The sequence below is a fragment of the Arachis stenosperma genome, chromosome 4 (assembly GCF_014773155.1).
Source record: "Arachis stenosperma cultivar V10309 chromosome 4, arast.V10309.gnm1.PFL2, whole genome shotgun sequence".
Lineage (NCBI taxonomy): Eukaryota > Viridiplantae > Streptophyta > Magnoliopsida > Fabales > Fabaceae > Arachis > Arachis stenosperma.
Window position 1 is genome coordinate 6,635,129 of NC_080380.1, and position 19,240 is coordinate 6,654,368.

The 19,240-nt window shown below is 33.3% G+C and overlaps 3 protein-coding genes across 5 annotated transcripts; 1 reads left to right on the forward strand and 2 right to left on the reverse strand.

Moving 5' to 3' along the window:
- The first annotated feature begins 3,075 nt into the window (after positions 1-3,075).
- On the forward strand, positions 3,076-8,372 carry LOC130974206 (protein STRUBBELIG-RECEPTOR FAMILY 8). The gene is made up of 16 exons (XM_057898982.1): positions 3,076-3,427; positions 4,054-4,186; positions 4,279-4,350; positions 4,500-4,565; positions 4,674-4,745; positions 4,842-4,913; positions 5,171-5,242; positions 5,327-5,392; positions 5,465-5,530; positions 5,633-5,946; positions 6,344-6,600; positions 6,792-7,063; positions 7,163-7,298; positions 7,380-7,519; positions 7,637-7,793; positions 7,959-8,372. The coding sequence occupies exons 1-16, from the start codon at positions 3,262-3,264 to the stop codon at positions 8,109-8,111; spliced, it is 2,214 nt and encodes a 737-aa protein (XP_057754965.1). The 5' UTR covers positions 3,076-3,261; the 3' UTR covers positions 8,112-8,372.
- An 887-nt stretch (positions 8,373-9,259) lies between these two features.
- Positions 9,260-12,966, reverse strand: LOC130974207 (uncharacterized). 3 transcript variants are annotated; one of them, XM_057898984.1, is made up of 9 exons: positions 12,947-12,966; positions 12,666-12,847; positions 12,486-12,547; positions 12,261-12,381; positions 11,913-12,061; positions 11,245-11,352; positions 10,985-11,104; positions 9,966-10,139; positions 9,260-9,707 (listed from the first exon to the last, which is right to left on the reverse strand). In XM_057898984.1, exons 2-9 carry the CDS (start codon positions 12,772-12,774, stop codon positions 9,606-9,608), a joined length of 945 nt encoding a protein of 314 aa, XP_057754967.1. In that variant the 5' UTR covers positions 12,775-12,847; positions 12,947-12,966; the 3' UTR covers positions 9,260-9,605. The 3 variants fall into 3 exon arrangements, with proteins under 3 accessions (XP_057754967.1, XP_057754968.1, XP_057754966.1); XM_057898985.1 differs by having other exon boundaries at positions 12,666-12,840; positions 12,947-12,964; XM_057898983.1 differs by having other exon boundaries at positions 12,666-12,960.
- A 2,005-nt stretch (positions 12,967-14,971) lies between these two features.
- Positions 14,972-19,038, reverse strand: LOC130974489 (homeobox protein SBH1-like). Its single transcript, XM_057899365.1, has 4 exons — positions 18,328-19,038; positions 17,948-18,203; positions 15,270-15,514; positions 14,972-15,175 (listed from the first exon to the last, which is right to left on the reverse strand). Exons 1-4 carry the CDS (start codon positions 18,775-18,777, stop codon positions 14,972-14,974), a joined length of 1,155 nt encoding a protein of 384 aa, XP_057755348.1. The 5' UTR covers positions 18,778-19,038.
- Between the last annotated feature and the right edge of the window lie 202 nt (positions 19,039-19,240).

A 19,240-nucleotide genomic window follows, 5' to 3' on the forward strand; every position in this document is an offset into this window, starting at 1 on the left:
AAAGTCGCGAAAATCACGTCGGTTCTCACCATCCGTATTCTTTCAAACAAGTCGACTACGAACCCGAGTTGAATACTTGAACCCAAACTTTAAAGAAAATTTGGGCTCAAGTAGGGGCACTGTTCATACCCCGGCCCAATGTTAAGGGCCCAGGTCCAATCAAAAGGCCTGATCCAATAGATTAAGCCTAGCAAAGCACCCACCTCCATTCTAGAGGTCGGTGTCAACCCCGACTAGGTACGAAGAAGTCGGTTGTGAGATTAGCTGGCAGATAAATACTCATTCAAATGGGTAACCGCCCCTGAAATCTCTCTAACCACTTCCTAAAGCCATATCTTAACCTCCCTAAGATAATGGGACGGTTATTATCCTAAAGATACGGCACTACTCCAACGGTGGTTATTGGCTCACCACTATAAGTACACTGACACACCTCAGGTATTCCTAAGTCCAATACTCTCTAAGACCTGCTTACACCCTTGCTAACTTAGGCATCGGAGTGTCTTTGCAGGTACCACCCCCCATTCACACGCGAGCACAAGTCGGACAGAGCCTCCCGAGTTGCGGACATACCTGGAGTCCTCCTCCATCACTCACTTGGGCCGCCAAACGCCGTCCCTTGGACTAATCTCCGGTTACCCACCGTAACACTCATCATTATATCCGTCAAAAGAAAAAACATTTCATCATTGGAAACTTCAACGATGTTATTATATTTGAAGCTATATATAGTTAAGAAATTAAAGTTTGGATTTAACTCCTCTAAAATTATATTGCCACTTCAGAAAAAAATATATTATTAGTTATTTTTAAATTAAGATAGTAAAATTTACAAATAATAAATATTATAAATTTAAAAGTAATTAAAACATCATTTTATTACTTTATTAGCATTATTACTTTAGAAGAATTTTTTCTCTAAAATTTAACACCATTTTTTTTAGTGGCTCCTATGTTTAATTATTAGAAAAGAAAATCAAAGAATTAGCGCATAAAAAAATATGAAGTAATATAGCCCTACAATGAACATTGTTAATATATTGATGATAATGAAGTATAGTTTGTATTTTATTTGTACGTACTTTATATGTTATTGAAAGCATGTAGAATTCGATGGTATCACATCATCACATGTTTAAAAAACAAAAGTCAAAATAAGCTCAACCAACACCATAGACCCGCAAGTCATTCTTATTCTCTCCTAATCAAAATCAAAATAAAAATCTGTCTCTTTCTTAATTAGAGTAAAGCTTATACAATATTCGTTGAAAAGAAAAATGAAAAAAAGAAGTTAGACTAATGCTGACCGACACTGCTAGTTATAAACAGTCAACGTTTGTGTTAATACCTAATAACTTCATCACATTAATGAATATTGACAATTAAATAATGAATTCAATTAGGGAATTAATTTTTTTGTCAATATTAACTCATTTTTTAAAATTATTATTTATATTGAATTTTAAAATTTCTAAAAAATAAAAATTAAAAAATAATTTTATAATAAAATAAAAATTTAATTAATATTAACTAATCAAGAATTAGTTCTGTTTGTTCTGAATTAATATAATAAAAAAATAAAATTGTACTAATACTAAAATCATATTCAATAGAGTATTTTTAGAATATCATAATACTTTCAAAAATTAAATTAATTTAGAATTAAAATTTGTATTGAAGTTGATTGATAAAATAAAATTACTATTAACTTTAAAATACAGTATTAATTTGATAAAAAAATTAATAAAATTTTACTATTTATATAATTATATTGATAAAAGAATTAAAAATAATATAAAATTATAATTGAATTAAGATTAAATATTAGAGAAATAAATTTCATTTTAATTTTAAATTATTGTTTATAATAAATAATCTTACAAATAATTATGTATCATTTTATAAAATCTAAAATAAAATTAAAATTAAAACTAAGATTACAGATGCTCTAATAATAATAGAAGCACTTAGAAAGTTACAATGAAGAATTGGGATTTATATTAATATTAAAATTGATATATAGAAATAAGATATGAGAAAATGAAAGGGAAAAGTGAACTGACAGAGACACAGGTTGGATTGGGGGTAAAAGCCCGAAAGGTGTAGAATATAAGAATGAGAGAAATGGAAGAAGAAAATCCTAAAACCCAGAGAGGAAAAAGCTTGGGGGCCCACTTTAATTGCTTCCTTTGTTGCTTCTTCACACCTTCAAAGTTCAAATGAAACCAGCCTGCCACCCTTTTCAACTGCTTCCATTCTATTTTATTTATTTATTTTATATTCACTCTCAAATCATGGGGGAAAAAGTAGTTGTTCCTATACATCATACATGTTGATTGCTGTGAATAATTATGCTTCCCTATTTTAAGTGAATGTATGGTGTATATATTTGAAGCTTTTTATAAAGAAAAAGTTAAACTCATAAAATAATAGCTTCTCCCAAATATTTGAATAATCTATTCTCTATCTATATACAAAGAAAATCTAGGTATTTAGTTTAGTTTTTTAATCTCTCATTTATAGTTTAATACTTTTTATTTAAATTATTGATAAAAAATTAGATAAGTTATATACATAACATAAATAAAAAACAAAAAATATATATTAACTCCGTATGTATATAACTTAGGCTAATTTTTTTTGTTATGGAAATAGAAGTAGTAATATACTTTAATATTATAATTTTTTGTGTTTTTCTAAATTGTGAAAATACATAAGTAGGAGGGTCCGATTTCTGTCATTTTTAAATTTTTTTAATACAAATTGGATGATCCGATCTGTGTACCTATAAAAATCGGACAATCCGATTTCTCCTTTTCTAATTAAACGATTTCATATTTGAGTATAACACCCCCAACAATCTACATTTAAAAAAAACACCACTACCACTCCAATATTAAAAATAAAAAATTCATATAACTTGTTAATAATTTTTTTCGGTATGCACTTCCTATTTCTTTTTATTTTTTGTTACGTGACATATATGATATATGATAAGAATATTATAAAGAATAATTAATATTAAAATTTAGTTTTTTTCATTTTCGCCGACACACACAAACTCACACACTCATACGCTTGTGTTGTGTTTCGCTTCACTCTACTTTCTCTCTCTTCATTACTCTAAGCTTCGAATCTCTCTGACCCTTTCTTTAATGGAGTTGCCTTATGAAACCAGTCGCGATCTGAATCCCAACTACTACTCTTCTACCCCCAATCCCTTCTTCTTTCTCCTCTCTCTCGCTTTCATGCTTCTCCTGCATGTTTCCTTGCTCCTCTGAGCTTCTTTCTGCAGCTGCGGCGGGAAACAACAACAACCCAACAATGCCTCTTTCCCGCTTCATTCTTCTCTCTCTCTTTCATCTTTCATTCTCTTCGATCTTCTTAGCTCTTCCTTTTGCACTTGCCAATACTGACCCTTCTGATGGTACCCTTCATCCTTTTAACAAGCTTCTTGTTTTGTTTTTGTATGATCACAATGTGTTTGATTGATTGCTGTGGCTGCTGCCCATTTTGTAATGCTGTTGAAAGTTTCTGATTTTGATGTAAAGTTTGGATTTTGCTTTGTGGGGTTCTTGCTTTGAACTTGAACCCAAGTTGAGCTTTGATGACTTGCTTTTTCTGCTTATAAAACTCTGTTTGGGTGCAGGGAAAATGCAAAGAGATAAAAAAGTACTGGATTTCTTTTGCTTTACCGTGCCAAAAGAAGTGATATTTTTCAGAGAGTATTGACTTTTGTAGGGCGTTGGATTTTTTTTTTTGTGAACTCTAGTTGAAGAGGGAGTGCAATAAATGAAGTCACGGGGATTATCTGTTTTAACATACCAAAATCTTTCCTTTTTTTAAGGGGGGAAGAAAAAACTCTCTTTCTTTCTCTCTCCATTTGAGTATATGTTTGATATCAAGATAAGCTGAACCACCAGTTGTACAATCATGTGGCTTTATTTGTGTGTATTACTGCAAAGTGTTTAAGGCCTAATGGTATTCATTGCCTTTATCAACTATTGACAGTTTTCATTCCTCTTGTTGTTTTTCTTCTTCCCTTTGTTACAGTTCAAGCTCTTGGGGTATTATTCAACGCGTTGAATAGTCCATCTGTTCTAACGGGTTGGAAAGTAGGTGAAGGTGATCCGTGTGGAGAGTCATGGAAAGGAATAACCTGTGATGGTTCAGCAGTTGTTTCCATGTATGAAAAGATGACTCTTTAAAATTGAATTTTTGTTAGAATTGTTTGTGGTTTAGCTAACTAACTAATCTTCCTTTTGTGATGCTGAGTAGTGATCTCTCAGGTTTAGGACTCAATGGAACTTTGGGATACCTGCTTTCAGACCTTATGTCACTGAGAATACTGTGAGATAAACTCTGCCTCACTCATGTTTCTTGTAACACATACTTTGATATTTCGATCTATTGGTATTTAGGGATTGGTTTTAATCTTATTATTTTAATATGTTCGTATTGTTGATTGATATTATCTTCTTTTACATGTGTTTTTCTAGTGACTTGAGTAACAACAAGATCCATGACACAGTTCCCTATCAGTTGCCACCAAATCTTACAAGCCTGTAATATTCACCTACAATTATCTGTTCCATTCATTTCTTGATTAGTCTCAATTTCTGAAAATTTGAATAATTTTTGTAACTGAGTTACTCTCTAATTGCAACAATCAGGAATTTTGCTGGAAATAACTTAAGTGGAAATCTTCCTTATTCCATTTCTGCCATGACTTCACTCAATTATCTGTAAGTTCCTTTCTATTAGTAAAGTGCTAAGTTCATAATGTCCAGTTCAGTCATTCATTGGAATCACTTTTTTGCTGTGTTTCAATGCATTTTCAGGAATGTAAGCAACAATGCACTCTCCACTCCAATTGGTGATGTTTTTGCTAGTCTTTCTGATCTTGGTACCCTGTAAGATATCTTACATAGTGTCTTCATTCCCATCTTCCATTATTTATTTCATTTAGGTAATGATGTCATCTACCATATTAATGATCACTTATTCTCCTTTGGAAATCTCTTCTGAAATGAGGGGGAGAGTTTCAAATTAAAACTGTATAATTCTTTAGACTTTATTTATCATATATTGTAATTACCAATACTAGCTATTCGTAGTTTCAAGGTTGATTGTATTTGATGAATGTCAGTCTTTGTGTTCAATGATGCAGGGATCTTTCATTCAATAACTTTTCTGGGGATCTACCTGCTTCATTTGCTTCTTTGTCAAATCTTTCTTCTCTGTATGTCGGATGATATTTCGACTGATAAACTGGTTTTAATTTACCGTAAGTAAACATATAATGCTTATCAAAACATATTTGCAGTTTCTTGCAGAGCAATCAATTGACTGGCAATCTTAATACTCTTGTTGGTTTGCCGTTAGATAGCTTGTAAGTACTTCTCCATTTGGGGTTAAATTTGACTGTATATCAGATTCTTATCCTGCTCAATGTTATTTCCAGAAATGTGGCACACAATAATTTCAGCGGATGGATACCTCACGAGCTTAGTTCTATCCATAATTTCATGTAAGTATTTATGCATTCTTTTCCTTTAGTGGAATTGCCAATCTGTTTTCAAATGCATAACACAAACAGTGTGGTTGATATGAATCTCCAAATATGAACTAGATTTGATGGGAATTCTTTTGACAACGGGCCTGCTCCTCCTCCACCACCATTTACTTCTCCTCCACCCAGCAGGTCTCACAATAGTCACCGTCGCTCTGGATCTGGTTCCCATAACAAAACACGGGTTTCTGATAATGAAAGTTCTGATAGCAATAATGGCTTGACCACAGGGGCTATTATAGGCATTATTATAGGTTCAATATTGGTGGCTGTTATTTTGATACTTGCTCTTTTCTTCTGTGTCCGAAAGCAAAAGGGGAAGGAAAAGGTTACAAGAACTTCTAGTGGGAGCCTTCCTCAAGGAACTACTAATGGTGAATTCTTTTCTATACCTCTTTGTTTCCAATTACATTTTCTAATCATGTAATTTGCTTTCTTTGTTGAACCTAATCTAATAAAGTATGCTTAAATCTGGCCCAATCTTTGTTCAACATTAATATTTAGAGGCAATGAGGTCGCAGCTATATAGTAGAAGTGATTAGAAGGCCAGCGTGAGGGAATTATGATTTGGAAATTCATATTCACTATTTTTCACATAGGAACAAATTTTCTTTATGCTACAATAGCCATTTGCATTATCATCCTTTTGAAGCTACTATTCCATAAATGGTTCTTTCATTCAGAATTCCAACTATTTTCTTATTCTTTGGAGGTGAAGGATGTTGTATATGTATCCTGAACAGTGTTTTTCTTTTTGGTTTGTACTTGCAGTGAATCCTCAGATGCAAGAGCAGAGGGTAAAAAGTGCAGCTTTGATTACGGATCTCAAGCCTCCACCTGTTGAGAATGTGGTAGTCGAGAGGGCGCCTGTGAAAAGTGGATCTATAAAGCAGATGAAGTCCCCTATAACTTCCACATCATACACAGTTGCTTCTCTCCAAAGTGCAACGAATAGTTTTAGTCAAGAAAATATTATTGGTGAAGGTTCTCTTGGTCGAGTTTACAGGGCTGAATTTCCAAATGGGAAGGTAACATTATAGTTTTACATTTCTTATCTGCAACCCTGGCATGTTGCGTATCAATGGGGTACATACTGGTTTCACTGTAGGAAATGAACAAGGGAAAAGTTTTGTTTTATTATTATCATTATTATTTTTATTAAACCATAAAGTTTATGTACATTGTAATTCTAATAGTTTGAAGTTTTGTTTTTATTTAGATCATGGCCATTAAGAAGATCGACAACTCAGCATTGTCACTACAGGAGGAAGACAATTTTCTTGAAGCTGTTTCAAATATGTCAAGGTTACGGCACCCAAACATTGTTACGCTGGCTGGATATTGTGCGGAGCATGGCCAACGCCTTCTAGTTTATGAGTATATAGGAAACGGAAATCTACATGACATGCTACATTTTGCTGAAGATAGTAGTAAGGCTTTGTCTTGGAATGCCCGAGTACGCATAGCACTTGGCACAGCCCGGGCTTTAGAGTATGTCTCGTGCAAATGACTCATTAAGTTTGTTATATGCTCTAGCTATCATACCACATTCAGGCTAATTTCTTCGTCGAATTTTATGCTGCCTATCAGGTACTTGCATGAAGTGTGTTTGCCTTCTGTTGTACATAGAAATTTCAAATCTGCAAATATATTACTCGATGAAGAGCTCAATCCTCACCTCTCTGATTGTGGTTTAGCTGCACTAACACCAAACACTGAGCGGCAGGTTGGTGAGAGATGATTTCTTATTTTTATCTTTTCTAGTCACATTTCAATGGTAAAAAGTCAACAACTTTGCTTTTAGCAGGTTTCAACTCAGATGGTCGGTTCGTTTGGTTATAGCGCTCCTGAGTTTGCATTATCAGGAGTATATACTGTAAAAAGTGATGTTTACAGCTTTGGAGTTGTCATGCTGGAACTATTGACTGGTCGGAAGCCGCTTGACAGGTGAGCCTATTCTACTGCTGGAAATGAATATTCAACTTCATCATGTCAACATTTGCCTGTGTTTATTAGCTTCCATTTTTGTATGGATTCTTACATTCATTTCTAACTTTTTAACAGTTCACGGGTTAGATCAGAGCAGTCGCTTGTGAGATGGGCTACACCCCAGCTCCACGACATAGACGCGTTGGCTAAAATGGTTGATCCTGCTTTGAACGGCATGTATCCTGCAAAGTCGCTTTCGCGCTTTGCTGATATAATTGCACTTTGTGTTCAGGTAATACTTTTAGAGTAATACAAACTATAATCCCATGAACTGCACTCTGTTGGTTTTTCTACTAATGAACATATTCTTGTGGATTTGATTATGATCAATATATCTTGCATCTGCCCTCATTGCTCTTCAATAGTTATTCGTCAACTAACTCGATCTTCTGCGCAGCCTGAACCTGAATTTCGACCTCCCATGTCGGAGGTGGTGCAAGCATTGGTACGGTTAGTGCAAAGAGCAAGTGTGGTTAAACGAAGACCAAGTGATGAATCTGGTTTTGGTCACAGGACCCCGGAACATGAGGCCATAGATATGTCTTTTTAAATATGTATTTGACCATCTAATCTTAATGCAATTTTGTGTAAAGTGTTGCAGTTTTTCCAGGGAAAATAAGAACATTATGAAACACAAGGAAGAGTTAGAGATCATGATGAAGATGTTGTTATCAAATATAGTAGAACAGATTCAAGATGTTTGTAATTAATTACACGTGTTGGAAATTTTTCATACGCCATTTAATACTTTGGAAAAATAAGATGTATATTATTAACATGACATGGTGTAATATAATGAATTTTAAAGTCATGAATTTCTGTTCTTTATGCTGAATAGTACCAAAACAGTTTTTTCTGAGGTTATTGTTATTATTAAGCTTTGTTGGCAAGCACTGAGTGGAATAATTACAACAAATGCCGACATGATGGATCCTACAAGTTAGAGTGGATTATGTTTGGTATGAGTTGGGGTATCTTATGAGAGGACAATGCATGCACATTAAGGGGCCTACATCTCACCAAGTTTCTTTCACTTTCTTATTTGTTCTCATTTAGAATGATTTTGGCGTTATGCCCTGTTCCCTTCATTTTTCTTATTCTCTGCAGGCTGCTTGAATAATTTCAACTTTATATTTGTGTCGGTGGAATGTTAATATGTAGTAGCAGTGGATTTTGTTATCAAAATGGGTTACATTTTCGGAATTATAGTAGTTAGAATTTTAATTTAATTCTCAAAATCTTTTGATTATGATTTTAAATGTGTTAACCAAATTTGTAAAATTTCTACTAAACGACGATTTTATAATTTAAATCTTGTTATGATTTCATATTTTATGTATTCAATTTACTTTTATGATTTCATAAAAAATCTCGAGTTTTTCTAACTTGCTCGGAATCATTAAAGGTGTGAAAAATATACATATTGTTAACATAATTATCAAAATTTTCAAAAATAAATCATTTACCAAAGACCATCAAAATAATTTATTTTGTAAAGCTTGATACTTATATTAACAAGGTGGAGCAATGTGTATATTTTCCCTAGTCTTTGGTAACTTCTTTCAATGTATATGTTAACAATGTGTACACATCAATCTTGATAATTAGTATTTTTCCATCAGGACGATCAAAATCAAGGTCATTTAGTTGTTACAACGTGCATGAATGGAAAATACAATTGATTGTACACATCCATGCTGATAACTCCCCAAGAAGCAAATAAATTTTATTTGATTAAATCCATGAGCAGAGGCAATGGTACGGGGCTTATTAGATCCTTTGCATTTGAAAGCTAGAAAATTATTTTCAACCATGACAAACATAACCACTTGAAAATCAAAATTCGACCATCAAGTTCTTAGCATTCCAACTTTCAGTAAAAGGTAAAAATGGCTGTAACTTGCCTACATTATATAATTTTAACAGAAGCTACATAAGATATTCTCATTGAATGTCTATGTTGTTACAGAAGAAATGATGGGGACCGGATACCATTCTTAATTTCCAAGAAAATGTAGGGAAGCACAAAAGTATAGTTACCGCCTTAACGATTTATTGGAGTGTGCATACGCTGGACGATACTGTTCACAGCATCTCGGGACATCACCAATGTGTCATGCAACAAAATGCTGTACACATTCAATCCCTGCAAAAACATATCACATTAAACATAAGCAAAGGAAGCTTTTAAATCTGGTCTGCATACATGAAACACACCACATAATGATTCAATTGTAGGCTAGCAAGTTATTGTTTTGATACAAATACCGTGATATAAATCATATTTCACATATAATTGACACGTTGGAAGCTAATTAAGCAGTATTTTTTTTTGGGTATTCATATTTTTTTCTCCCCAACAGAAATCGAAAAAGTTAAGTGTTAAATTGGAAATGAAACTTACAATGGCAGGAAGTACGTTAACATAATGTAGATTTTGTGTAGCTAATTTCAACTTTTCATCTATGGGGCCTCCATCTACTAGCAAAACTTTCTTGGTGCTCTCCATTTGATTGTAATAGCTTACGATGTTCTTCGTTTTATGCGTCGGAACCGCCAGGTCATCAAACACAAGAAGCTGTAGAAATGCCATCCTTCCATTTGAGTATACATAGCTCGAGAAACAAAACCTCATTTAATACATTGTAAGGCAGCGAAGAAAAAGTAAAAGGGGGTGGGGTGGAGAACAATTCCAAGCAAAGAAATCAATGAACATCTTAACATACAGACTTATAAGAATAAACAATGTAACATACCCGACTAGAATCATTTAGATGTCATTTGGTTAATGTAAACTATTCAATATGGTGTCAGGATAGAGATATATGCCCAAAAGAACCATTGGACTTGCAATAAGAAAGGAATCAAATGACAGTTGATGCAGAAGTATCATACTTCTCATTTTTTCCCCCTCCAAGTTATTTTCTTGGTACTGTTTAGTTTCTTAACATGGTTCTGATGTACTGAGTAATCACAGTAGTGAGGACTACCACATGACTTTTTGATGACAAAATTGTAAACCACTGAGAGATCTGTATTTTTAGGTTGGGAATAGTGTGCAGTTAACCTAATATAAATGGCACTCGGACTTTGTATTCAATATTCATACAATATACCTTCTGTTCCTAACTTCATTTTCCTCCTAGTGGAAATAGCAACATCAATATCAACGACAGAGAAGCCCTCTAGTGGAACCAGAACATTGTGTATCTTTCTAGCATGGCTACTAAACCATTAAACAACCAGACAATATAATTACAAATTGAGAGCTTACTGAAGTGAGAAACCACAATTTATTAGGAAAAATGTACAATCATGCAACAAATGAATGAACCAAGATGAGAAAAGCATGAAAGGAAACAGAAGCGAATATGTCCTATTTTGTGCATGGAGGGCGGTGATGGAGGTGGAGAAAAGACTTGCCTTTCCTTCTGCAACACGAGCTGACAGTGCAATCTTAAGCCCTAGACGGCGAACCTTCTTATTCAGTTTGAAAGCATGGCTTCGGGGCTTAGGCCCATGCTTAGTTTCACCTCCCCTAAACTGTTGCAATCCATTAATTTATTTAATTTTAACTTCCAAAGATAGAAATGATGGGAGCGGAAGGGAAGAAAAATAGTGGAGAACGGAAGGATAATGGGAGTTCAAAAGACTAGAAATCAACGAGCAGAGTGCTTCACTACCTGAGGTCCACGCAATGAGCCATGCCTTGCTCTACCAGTTCCCTTTTGTTTCCAAGGTTTTCTCCCAGTCCCGCTGACCTCACTGATAGTTTTTGTTGAGTGTGTTCCCTGTTGATTCAGTCAATTAGCATACACAGAAAAAAGTTTTCCCAGATATTGATTTCATTTCATACTACTATGATATAAATTATATCTCTAAAACCATGATATATCTTTTTTCTTATGGAAATTAATTTTATTAAGAGAAAAGAGATAAGACATCCTCGCATTCACACAGATACATAAGATAAGCTAAGAAACAGCACATGGTCATTCCTTTGAATATTAGCAAGAGGAACAACACTATGCAGACTAAGTCTTGCACACCTAAGGGAAGCCAAAAAAGAAAAATTTATCCTATTCCAAATGAAATCAATAACTGATAAATAGGAACTTCTAAAAATCTTTGAATTACTTTTCAACCTGAAACAAGTAAACCAAAACACTGCATAAACTAAGGACTGCCACAGAAGCTTTGCTTCTTTACACAAGCCAAAACCTCCAACTTAGTGAGTAGAAAGAGATCCAAAAACACCAAGAAGCTATTACTGTAGACACCTCTGGATCACACATAACATGTGTCCAATGTGCAACAAACTTTGTATTCCGAAACATCATGCAGTCATTACCTGTTGTCGTTTCGCAAGCTGCCATCTAACAACACGATGAATAATGTCCTTCCTAATAGGCACATCGAAAACATCTCCAGCTAAAACCATGAAGCCCTTGTCTTCATTATGAAAGTTGGTCACTGGAATTAAAAGATCCTGACAAAGCCCTACATCATAATAAACCACATTCAGTCGATTCTGCAAAGTGGACAATAAAACTTATCTCATATTCACATATCAATAATCTAACCACATAGAAATCCAAGTCTAGAAGTCAAATACCTATCCTTCCAAAAACAGATACCAGAACAATATAGAACCATATTCATAACCGAAATGCTTCAAAGTTCAAATTACTCATCATACCTATAATACGGTCAGGTGTTGCTACCACAGGCTTTGTGGACAACAATTCAGATGGAAATGCACCTTCATCAGCTCCAGGAGTCAAAATAGTGGTAGAAAACCGTCGAATCATTGACCTGGCCTACATTGAAATTCACTACACAAAATTATCAAACAATACAATCAATAAACAACCAGTATAATAGAAGGTTCAGTAATTAAACACTCAATTCAGTGACAAATTACCAAAAGAAAGCCAGAACGTTCTGCAGAAAACAGTCCTTCCCCGTATAAACCTCTGCAAGTACCTGTAGTAAAAACAATAATTTTAAACAAAAGTAATCATAAATCGTTACATGAAAGTTAACATTTTTTATTCCTAAAGCGCAAAAAACAAAGTGGTGAGCATGCAGAAAAACAGTGTACCGTGTGATCTATGAGAAGCGGCGAACTTAGCACCGTTAGATGAAGGTAGACCTACTGAATGCAAAGCACGAAACGAACGCAGCATTCTTTTGGAGATAAAGGCCGCCATAGTTGCTGAACATACAATCTATGGTTCCAATCGCAACAAGTGGTTTTTTTTTTTTTTATCCTGACCCTGCCCTCTTGAATTCAAGAATTAACAATGAGAAAGACAGAGGGGGGAAAAAACAACAAATTGAAATTGAAGAAAAAAATAACGACGGAGAAGAAGAAGAAATCACCAACAGTGGAGGAGGCAGAGAGATTCCGCAGTAAGAACAGAGGAGGAACAAAGGTTTAGGGGGTTTCTCAATTTTTTTTTGGGTCCGAAGGTTGGGTTGGCAAAAATAAAAATAGTTGGGCCAGCGAAGCCCAAATTTTGTTTACCCAAATCTGGTTCCCAACAAATGGGATTTGATTTTAAAAAGAGGAGATACTACTACCACTCTACCAGTCTAATTAGTAATATAGGAAAAATTTGAAGTGTACTAAGAACATCGATATTTCAATTATTTTAATCGTTAATTTTAATTAATATATATTATATATATTTTTTATAATTTAGATCAACAGTTAAAACAATTAGAATACCAATATTTTCGGTATATTTAAAACTCTTACAGTAATATATAGAGTAGTTTATATATTTGTGATCTAATAAAAGTGAGTCAATGCAAGCATGGTGGAGCTTTGGTGAAGAAGATTTTTGCCTCTTGAAGGATATTGAGGATTGGTGCCATATTTGAAGCCATGAAAATTTCCCTGTGCTCATTGTTGTTACCATCTTACACACATATTTTGAAGAGGCTGAGGTGCTCCAGAAAATTCTCTTTTCAACATCATTGATTGCCTTAAGGTTTTTTAAGTTATGACTATGTGATGAGTTTGGTGGTTAAAAAATTCAAAATAGGATGCTGCCATATAATTTCATGCATTTTAATGCAATAATAAACACCAATAATATATATTTTAGAAAAAATGACAAATAGGTTTTTGATTTTTTAATTTGTGCACATTTAAGTCTTCGAAGATTTGAAAATACATTTAAGTCTTTGACCTTTTTAAAACATATCAATCCCTCATGTATTCACTTGGTTTATCAGATCCAATAAAAAAATCAAACTTAACTCTCATTGTACTGACTTGGTTGATACGGATGTGCACATGCGAGATAATTTATAAAATGAGACAAATTAAACCTAAAAATCAATGTGTCCAGATTTTGAAGCGGTTAAAAATTTAAATGTTCGTGGACTAAAAAGTCATACCGATTTATCTTTTTTTTTTCTATATTTTATTTAGTATCTCTTGCCTTTAGATTTTAGAAGATGTAAGGTTCTTGAGCATTATTACAAAAACACAAATGTTAGTCAATTATTTCTCTTATATTTATTTTGTATTGAAATGTTTGGCTGAATTTTAAAAAAGATATTTTTTGAGTGATCTCTTTTTTAAAAAATATTTTAGAAAAATAAAATAATTTTATATTTAAATATTTTATGTATAAATTTTTTTATTTATTAATTATATTTGAATATATATAAAAATATTTATTTATTTATTTATTATGTAAAAAATATTTTTTTTAAATAAAAAATTTAACTTATAAAAAATAATATTTTACATTTTTCTAATACTTTTATTTTTATTATTAAAAATTTATCAAACACACTAAAAATAAAAAATATTATCTTTTTCCAACTTAATAACACCTTAATAAACTCTAACAATAACTAAATTTCTATTTTTTTTGGTACTAAAATAGAAGTCCCATTTTGGAATTAACATAAACAACTAGAGAGTTATTTTTTCTTCTGTTGTTCCTCACTCAAAATTGGTTTTATGGGATTTGGCAAGAGTAGTAATCAGCAATCAATAGCTTTATTATTTTCTTATTATTTTATTGAAACTTTATATATTCATAAATCAACTTTATAAATAGTATCATCATTCATCACAAGTTTGTTGACATTCACTACTAGACCCGACCTCACATAAAGGAGTAAAGGACCATCCAAAAACCAGGCAGCAGCATAGAGAACTTCAAATTATATACTGTATTTATAAATCTTAATCATAACTTAGAATAATGCTTAATCTCTAGCTACTACTTACACACAAATAATAATAATAATAATAATAATAATACAGGATAAGTATAAATAATTAAGGTCTTAATTAAGTGATCACACAATAATAAGCTTATGACTGCTTTGCAATTAATAATTAATTAATTAATTAGACATAATTAAGCAATATATATGTTTCTAGAGCATTGTGTTGGGGAGATCCATGGAAAATGGATTGGCAAGAACATTATCCATGTAATAATGTGGATGAGTTGGATCCACCACCACAAATTGCATGTCCTCAGAAGGCTTCCAGTGGCGTTTCCTCTGATTAATAAACCAATTGTTAATTTGCTTCTGATCCAAACCAGTGGATTCTGCTAGAGCCAGCTTCTGTGATTCCTACAATTCCACAACAATGTGTTGATAATTATTTTAATTTGCATGCATGCAAGATGCTTAATTATTCTTACAAGGAAATAATGATAATACATACAGAAGGGTAAGGCCATTTGTAATGTCTGCTCCACCATTCAAGTAATTGTTGCCTTGCTTCTTTTGGAAGCTTCCCTTTCTTCCTCTTCTTCATGAACTCCTGCTTCAGACTTCCCAAGTAGCCACTGTACTTGCGAAGAAGCTGACCCTTCAATTCCCTGTCTTCTGCCTGAGGATCTATCAAGCTTTGTAGATCTGCTTCTTCTTCTGATGATCCATTATTCCCATCATTTCCGTCGTTGCTACCTGATACATGAGTTTAATAATCACTATAACTATTAATTAACTAGTTTTTTAGCCACCCATTATTTGAAAAATCATATATATATAAAGTACTTAATTATTGTATATTTAATTTTCTCGTGTCTTAGTCTTTTTCTTTAATTTCCTCTAAAAGACTAAAAGGTATTCTGTCCCATATTTGTGTCCCACACTTATGTTTTTCATTTTTCACAAATTTGTAACAACATCATATCATATATTCAACATTACACATGATTCTTCCCAAAATCAAACATGTGAAAATTTACCCATGATAAAGGAAGGAGACACATGGGACAGAACAATTGTTTTCCCTCAACAAAGCACAGTTCAACTATAGCAAATTAGACACTTTTAATAATGGTTAAACTTAAATCAAGTCAACTCTTCAATCAATGTAGAAAAGTACATATAACCAACCAAATTCAGACAGAATATGCAAGGTACAAAAATCATAGGACAATAAAAAAAAAAGTAACACATTGTTCACTTTCTTTTTCTCCAATACAAAAAAAAAAATGAAAATAAGGCAATGAATGAGTGTAGTAGCTGCCTTTAAAGCCATATAAGTGCCACCATTATTTCAAATAGCAGCATACATTTTATATATCAAGCCACAGAAGAATTATGTATGGGATAAATTTTAAAGAACTTAAGTGATTGATTTTATAAATACAAAGGATGAAGATAAGTACAGAACACAATGATTAGGAAATAATTGATTCAACAAAATGGAAGGTATATATAACTTCAAATTAATGCATAGGTTAAAGAGCCTGGAGACCAATATGGCCAAAGAACATTTGAAAATAGAAACTCATTTTTCAAGAAGCACAGTGGCCCTAAACCCTAAGACTGATGAGAAGAAAAGTATACACAACAAATGTGATTAACTTAGTCTATTTTTTCAAAATAAAAACATATAAAATTTCTATTTCTATATACTAACAAAAACTGACCTGTTCTTTAGTCTACCCAATTACATTAGTATTTAGTAGGTCAGAGATAGGAAGAAAAATACAAGCTTTTTGTTTTTCCTCTATGTATTTAGTCTCAAGACATTGACTAATTAACTATGGAAGATGAAACAATTGAAATCATAAACCAGAAAAGCATGCAGCTAAAGTAGTAAGTAAGAAAACACTATTGGTTGCTCTCCTAAAATAGAATCTTTCAGGCTTTACAAGAAAGACACTATATACTTATTTTGGCCCATCACAGTTAGAAGCTTGATGAGAAAACATTGATTCAGCAAAAAGTTTGGTCTTGTTGACATATACAAGCCAGCATATATGCTATAAACAAGCTCCTACTTATTTTTCTTCATGGTAATACTCATCAACATTATAGCAGCAAAGTTTGACTAGTATTAATGGTTGTCACATTCAATTGTATATTCTCAACCAGCCATGAACACTGTTTAGATTTGACAGTGTGTGCAAATAATTAAATCACTATCATATATAACATCATGAACATGTACACTAAACAAGCATGAGAATATGTATCTGCACCCGCAGACACAAATATACGCAGAATATATAGTTATTTCAATACCTATAGTAGTCACAATACACTACACAAATATATTCTAATCATATAAATAAAGTTGATGCATGATCTTTGAAAAATAAATAAAATTAAAATTCCTAATCTATCATTAAGACAAAAAAAAAAGTGATATCATATCATCTACATGACATTTATAAAGTGATGTGTTTTGATTGAGTGAAATCAAAACATTTCATGCAAAAATTTACTCATCACTGTTACAAACTCATTATATGTAAAACCTTGCTATTACCAATTTCAGAAGAAACAAGAAACCCTAATCCCTAGGTTATATATTTAGTTCAAAAAACCCTAAATTCACGGACTAGTTGGCTGTTCATCCTCACAGACATGAAATCATCATTAGGTATATAGAAGAATATAGAATCTTTCACAATTCTAATAAAGATGCAAAACCAGCACATCAAATGGGGAAAATACATAGAAAAATAAAACACTTATATTTCCCAAAAACCATTATCTGAAAACATGTCAATTCATGCACACAGGAATAGGAAGAAGAATTAGCAAAGATACAAACAAAAGTTCATTCAATGCACTAACACCGAGAACAAAGAGAATCACACACATATCATAGAGAATAAAACACGTTTCGAGCAAAGGCACCTTTTGCTTAGTAGTGATATTTGAAACTCTTGAACAAAGATAAAAGGGTAAGCAAATTAAAACAACTACATCATTTTTCAGAAGGATAACGTCACCAAAACGTTAAACCAAAAAGATCATAATTAAAGCTGAAAAAGTAAAGTAAAAGTAGAGGCTTCAATCCACTTTAGCTTAATCAAGAACATGCATGCATGAATCTGAAAATTATCGAAAAATTAAAGAAATAGCAGGACTGATCACCAAGATCTCTAGAAGAAGAAGAGATGGTGAGATTCTTGAACTGAGACTCCATCCTTTGAAGGAAGATCATGGCTTCCTTCAAGGGTTTTGAAAGTTCTTGCTCGTACTTTGTGAGCATCTCACAGTAAGCTTCCATGAACTGATCCAGAGATGGATCTTCACCTAGGCAAGCTGATGTGTCTCCTGCAGCTGCTATTGACATGGCAGATGCACATGCTGCTTCTAACCTTGCCACCACTTCAGGTGGTGCTCCAACCTGCAACAAAGAGAAAAAAATAAACTCTCAAATAGGGTTCTGAGTAATCTCAGATCCGAAGTTTGTGATGTGGAGAAATTAATTAGGCATGGTTTTGATGATGAGTCCAAAATATTTTCAACACCTTTTGACAATTGACGTAAGCTGCCAAGAGGCGGTGATAGTGAGGATGGGCCATGATCTTTGCCTTGACAGCAGAAGAAGGAGAAGAGGAAGAAGAGCTTCCATTGTTGTTGTCCATGAAATAATACCCTAAACCAGTAGTAGTAGCAGTAGTAGTAGTAGTAGTATTGTTTTCAAGCATGAAAGAAGTGTTGGTATTACTATTGTTGGTGTTGTTGGGAAGGAAGATGTTTGCAATGTTATTAGAAGTAGAAGTATGATTTTGATGAGGAATAAGATTATTTGTTGGATGATGAGAATTAGTGAGTAAAGGCATCATCATCATTGGAGATAGGCCACTACCACTAACACTGTTATTGTTATTATTACTACTACTGTTGTTGTTGTTTTCTCCAAAAGCCATGAAACAATTAGAAGGGCCACCATTAGAGCTACCACCCTCAGCTTCCATAGCTGGATAATGGATATGATGTTGGGAGGGGGTCTCCCGGGTTTTATGGTAAAAGAATGAGTCTGCTTTTTCCACAGAAACAATCCTAAACAGTAGTGTCTACAGTGATAGTTGTTGCTCTCAGTCTCAGTAACAGTAACAAAGCCTGCAGAGATTTCCTTTGGAAAATGGGTGTGTGTGTGTGTGTTTTGGTAGGATTAACTCACTCACGCAGGTAGTTGCAGCTGCTCATAAAGATGGAGAGGGAGAGAGGGTTGTGAGGAGGGAGAGGGGGGGTTTGATTTACCTTCCCAATGAAAACTCTTCTCCTCTCTTTTCTTCTCTATACTGCCACTGATACACTGCTGTTTCTGCCATACAAACAATAGCAGTAGAAAGAGAAAGAAAGAACGATCAAATCGAGGATGAAGAGGAAACGAAAACAAGTTACCTACATACACTACTGAATGAAGAGAAAGATAGG